This window comes from Thalassophryne amazonica, chromosome 8 (assembly GCF_902500255.1).
Source record: "Thalassophryne amazonica chromosome 8, fThaAma1.1, whole genome shotgun sequence".
NCBI lineage: Eukaryota > Metazoa > Chordata > Actinopteri > Batrachoidiformes > Batrachoididae > Thalassophryne > Thalassophryne amazonica.
Genome location: NC_047110.1, coordinates 40278500 through 40283348, shown reverse-complemented (window position 1 = coordinate 40283348; position 4849 = coordinate 40278500). Strand labels below are relative to the sequence as shown.

The following is a 4849-nucleotide window of genomic DNA, read 5'->3' as shown; positions in this document are numbered from 1 at the left end:
ACTTCCTATTTGGGACTCCTTGTACCATGAACAAGCTTTGCGTCGCTTCATTCGTAATAATAATAATAATAATAATACTACAACTACCATTATTATTATTCACACTCAGTCAAAGTCAGAGAGACAGCCAGACAATCATTCAGTAAATCAATCAGAAAGTAAAATCATTATGTCAGACAGCCATACAGATAATCAAGTCAGCTTAGAGTCAGTCACTCAGACAACCAGTCAGTCAGACAGCTAGTCAATCACTCAGACAACCAGTCAGTCAGACAGCTAGTCAATCATTCAGACAGTCATCTAAACAGACAGTCCGTCAGTCATACAGTGAGTTGTTCAAACAGGCACAGTCAGACATTCAGTCATTTACTCTGTCAGTCCACGGTTTGGGCAGGGTGAGGTTTGTAGACGGGCCCTTTGTTTGAGCAAAGGAGCCCCAGACACAACAGCGGCTGGCCCCGGCCCCTTACAATGGCCCTGCACACAAAGGACCACACAGCGGGACAATGGAGCGGGCTGAGGATGGGGGTGGACCATGGCGCTGAGGTTACCCACCTGCACACTTCAGGAGTGGACACACAGCCCCCACCGCTCTGATCAACACACCCAGTTGGCCTGAAAGAGCTTCTGCAGGTGTCTTCCTGCACCAGTGGCACAGCGAAGATGTGACATCAGCTGAGTTATTTATCTTTTGTTTTACAACGGAACACAGAACATGAAAGATTTCACTCAGAGATGTGAAGCTCCTACAAACCAAACAGCATTGACAAAGTTAAAAATAATAATAACAACATATTAGGAAGGACTTCACACGTACGAATATACCAAAAACCCTTCTGGTTTAGCAGCAGGAAAAAAAGAAAAAAAAAAGCAAGCATTCCATTGCTTTTATGTATGTTTATTATTTAATACAAAATGAGCTCAAATTAACACCTTTAATACAGATTTAAATAACATTATGAAAAATATTCTAATATATACTAAAATATAACTCTGGCATTTCATTTAAACCACAATATTAAACTATACAAACTACACTAAGTTGAATATGAAAATAATTTAACACGCCAAATCAGTTAATATACACCCTTATCTCTCACGCATAAATACTTGTACTAAATACTGAAATGGAGTTCTGAAATATAAAGTAAAAAGTACTTTTTTGCGTTTTACCTTCAAGTCGAAGCTCGAGCTCATAGCAACCCCCCCCCAACTTGGCTAAGCGTTATTGGCTGCAAAAGTGGTCTGCTTTCTCTGCTCGCCACGGGATTGGATGATTAGACTGTCAATCACCAGCCGGCTCCAAACTACCGCTGCTCTCGTATGGGGGGTGTCCCTGCTCCGTACGGACACCGCACTCATAAGCAGGCGGCTAACGTTTAAAGAAAAATAAGTAAGGCAAACTAATGTGTTTTTAAGAAAAAGAAATAGAAACTACACAAATTACACTGTCAGTCACAAATTATATTTAATTTTCTGTTTGATTGCAACACATTTTATAACCACACATTACAAAATGCACATCAAATGTTTTTTATCAGGCTCAGTTTGCAACCTTATAAAAAAAGAAAAAACCTACAAAAAAATGCTTTTACAAAATAAAAAATTATAATGTAAATGCCACTTTGGATAACCATAATCAAAAACCCATTTTTTAAAACTCTACATTAAAAAAAACTGACATAAATAAGTTAGTATAATTTCTCAGTGTTTTTACAAAATTATATACATGGCAAAGATTTACATAAATACACAGGTGATGTGGTGACTGCATTTTCTGAGACGAGCCATTTCTCTCTCTGCAGGTTGGTCTTTGAAAAAGAAAAATCAGAGGGAAGCTTGTGGACACATCAGCATCCTCAGCAGGCCAACAACACGAGTGGATGAAAAAAAAAAAAGAGAAAAGAAAATACAAAACTAATGTCTCAATCACAAAGTAACACAATGTGAAGTCAAAACCAAAAAACAAAGAAAAAAAAAAAACTGCAAACCAAAGCAAAGTGACCATGCATTTGATTTGGCATCACATTCAACCCACTTGCACACAAAAAAAAGTTTGCTTCTCTGGAGCCATAAGACTGGTCAAAGATTTAGAACACAGTCGGAGGGTTTAACACACCCTGTGCAGTTTGTCTGCTCTTGTCCTTCAACATGAGAGTACCTCACAACTCCACGGGGAATGACACAGTTACGTGACGTGAAATTAATTCCAGAACTGATGCCAAAGCACCTCCAATCACAGAAAATAAATATTGGACCATCCATCATAACAGGAGAGAAAAAAAAAAAAAACATTTCCGTGTGGATTTCCTGGGAAAAAGAAAATGCATGTAACAAAACTGAATTGACCAGATTATATGAAGGAAGAAAAAAAAAACATGAAAAGGGGGAGGTGGGGCTACATCTGTACCATTCTCACTGCTGAATCAGGAAGACGACGGAGTGAAGACGCACTGTGAAGAAACCTTGATTTTTTACATTTTTTTTTCTTTTCATGTAGCATTTAAGGACTATGTAAAGTCACACTGCCTTTCAGGATTATATAATACAGGGGAAAAAAAAAAAAACAGCATTTGGAAACATGTATCAAAACTACACTGCAATTCAAGTCAAATCAAAATTCACACCTTTTTAACATAAAAGGATTTGTTTCCAAATCATGTTTTCTTATGTGCTACATATGGAGAGAAATAATATTTATTTACATACAGGTAGTTTAAGGAGGAAAAAAAAAAAGAGCAAAAAGGGAAATTCAACCTAATTGCACACTGCTACATTGACTGCTTTTAGAGGCAGTAACTTTAATAATAGAGTGCCACAAACTTTAGTGTTTCTATTCAGTGCTTCAACAGCGTCCCCCTCCTCGGCTTCAGGAGAGTTGATATGTTTCCGATGCTGTGTAGTTCCTCTTCCAAAAATCGGCCAACGCTGAGGCTTCCCCATGGAAAAGCATCTTGGGCTCTGTAAAACAGAACAGAAGATTTGAGCTCAGCGCGGGTGATGATGCGTTTCCACGTACATTTTTCACTTTGAAGCAACAGAAGCACAGCTGCAGCCCCGTCTGCACAAACTGATTCCTTCAAAACATCTGGTCAGACCAACAAGACAATACTCCAGCTGTGGTGAGGTGAAACAGCAACAAGACCCACACTGGAGTTTAAACTATTAATTAACATTACTTGGTTCATCAACTTGCCCAACCCCTCCTTACACGTGAGGACAAACCATGAGCGGATGAAGCTCCATTTTTAATTACTTTGAAAGTAATATTTTTGGAGTGCATTTCATAAAATAAATCATTGTAAAATAATTGTCTGATTAAGTGGCATTAAATATACAATTTTGGTTGAGATTTGATCCAAATATGTGGAGCAGGAACAAAAGGACTTGGCATGTTAAATCACTTCAGTTTGACAAAATGCATAATTGTGTCAGCTTGACAAAGTGGGACATGCACTGCAAAATGACCCAGTGCGTGCACGTTCACACACACAAAGTTGCACGTCATTTCTTGCAGCACTGCGATCGTTTTAGGATGCACATTCTTTCCACAGCAAGCAATAAAAAGCAACAAATGCCTCACCTCTGCAAAGTAGAACTTTTGCAGTGAATCAGCAAACAAGTAGAAACACTGCTGGGTGAAGGTGTTGTTGCTTTCCCCTGTGCAGCGGTGACAGATGATCTGTGTGTAGCCAACAAGCAGACTTTATGTAAGCCGTGCACGGGCCGTGCGCGGGGCCCGGCCCCTTCCCGTCGTGCTCTGCTGTGCGCGGAGGGCAGTGGCTGCTGACGTGTTACTACACTGTTGTTCACAGCTCTTCTTGTTTACACTTTAGCGGAAAGTCAGACTGGCTGCGGCAGCACGAGTAGTAAAAATGCGCAGCGAGTGCACAGCCATGTTGAGGAGGGGGGGAGCAAAAAAAATGCAACTGCGACAACGTGAAAAGCACAGGCACGTGCAGAAAAACAACAACAAACGCATAATTTTTTTAAAGGTGCAAATGAGTGTCGGCGCGCTCACCTTTGCGCGTCCTTACGTCTGCCTCTTTGGACTGGGCTTCCTGGGTGTGCGCTCTGCGGAGTGCGTCAGGTTTGGATACAAAACCTCCTCCAAACTGGTGTGGCACCTCTTATTCTGAGCCGTAGGGTCTGCAAATACAAGGTGACTATCGGTGACAATCAAACACGCCGGCTTCATTGATTTTTTTTTTTATAATTTATTTTTTGAGTGTATCCACTGTGTTTTCTGCGCACATGTACCGTGACACGCGGGTCTTTTCCGCAGCCCGGCACACTGCTGTTTCGACTCCACCGGGCCGTCGCACACCTCCTCCTCCTCCTCCTCCTCCTTCTGCAGGTCGTCCACGCAGTTGTGGTTCCCGTTTAGATCCACACTGTTATTCCCGGCGAGGCGCACGCCCTTGTCCGTGCGCGGCTGCCTGCTGTAGAACTCGGGCACGTCCCTGCAGTCCACCAGCTCCCACTCCAGCCCGCCGTTCCTCAGCGGCTTGTGATTGGCGAAGTCGAAGCTCCACTTGGTGGTCGCAGCCTCTTCCAGCTCCCGCAAATGCTGCTTTAAATCCCGCTTTAGCTCCTGGTGGTCCAGCGAGCCGAACAGACTCCTGCAGGCGGAGGGCTTCGGCTGCACCGACAGCCGCGGCTCGGTTCGCTCCAGCGTCGGGCTGCCATTTGAGAGGCGAACGTCTGACATTTCCCCCCTCCCGAAGACCAAAAAAAAAAAAAAAAAAAAAAAAAACTATAGATAAATATTTTTTGGGGGGGGTGGGTCCGGGTAAAAATAAATAAATAAAGGAATAAAAAAGGGGAGGAAAAAAAAATCGAAAACACG

General features: G+C 42.2%; 1 protein-coding gene across 2 annotated transcripts in view; it reads right to left on the bottom strand.

Annotated features, from left to right (window-relative positions):
* Window positions 1-1454: 1454 nt before the first annotated feature.
* cdkn1bb (cyclin-dependent kinase inhibitor 1Bb) overlaps window positions 1455-4849 on the bottom strand; it is a 3598-nt gene continuing 203 nt past the window's right edge. Inside the window, exons 1-3 of one of the 2 annotated variants that reach the window (XM_034176042.1) lie at window positions 4261-4849; window positions 4022-4149; window positions 1455-2961 (exon numbers count right to left, since the gene is read on the bottom strand). The exon at window positions 4261-4849 is cut by the window's right edge and continues 203 nt beyond it. In XM_034176042.1, the coding sequence (XP_034031933.1) occupies window positions 4034-4149; window positions 4261-4711 (567 nt within the window). In that variant the 5' untranslated portion in view covers window positions 4712-4849 and the 3' untranslated portion in view covers window positions 1455-2961; window positions 4022-4033. The remainder of the gene's footprint in view (window positions 2962-4021; window positions 4150-4260) is intronic. The other variant, XM_034176041.1, reaches the window with a different exon arrangement.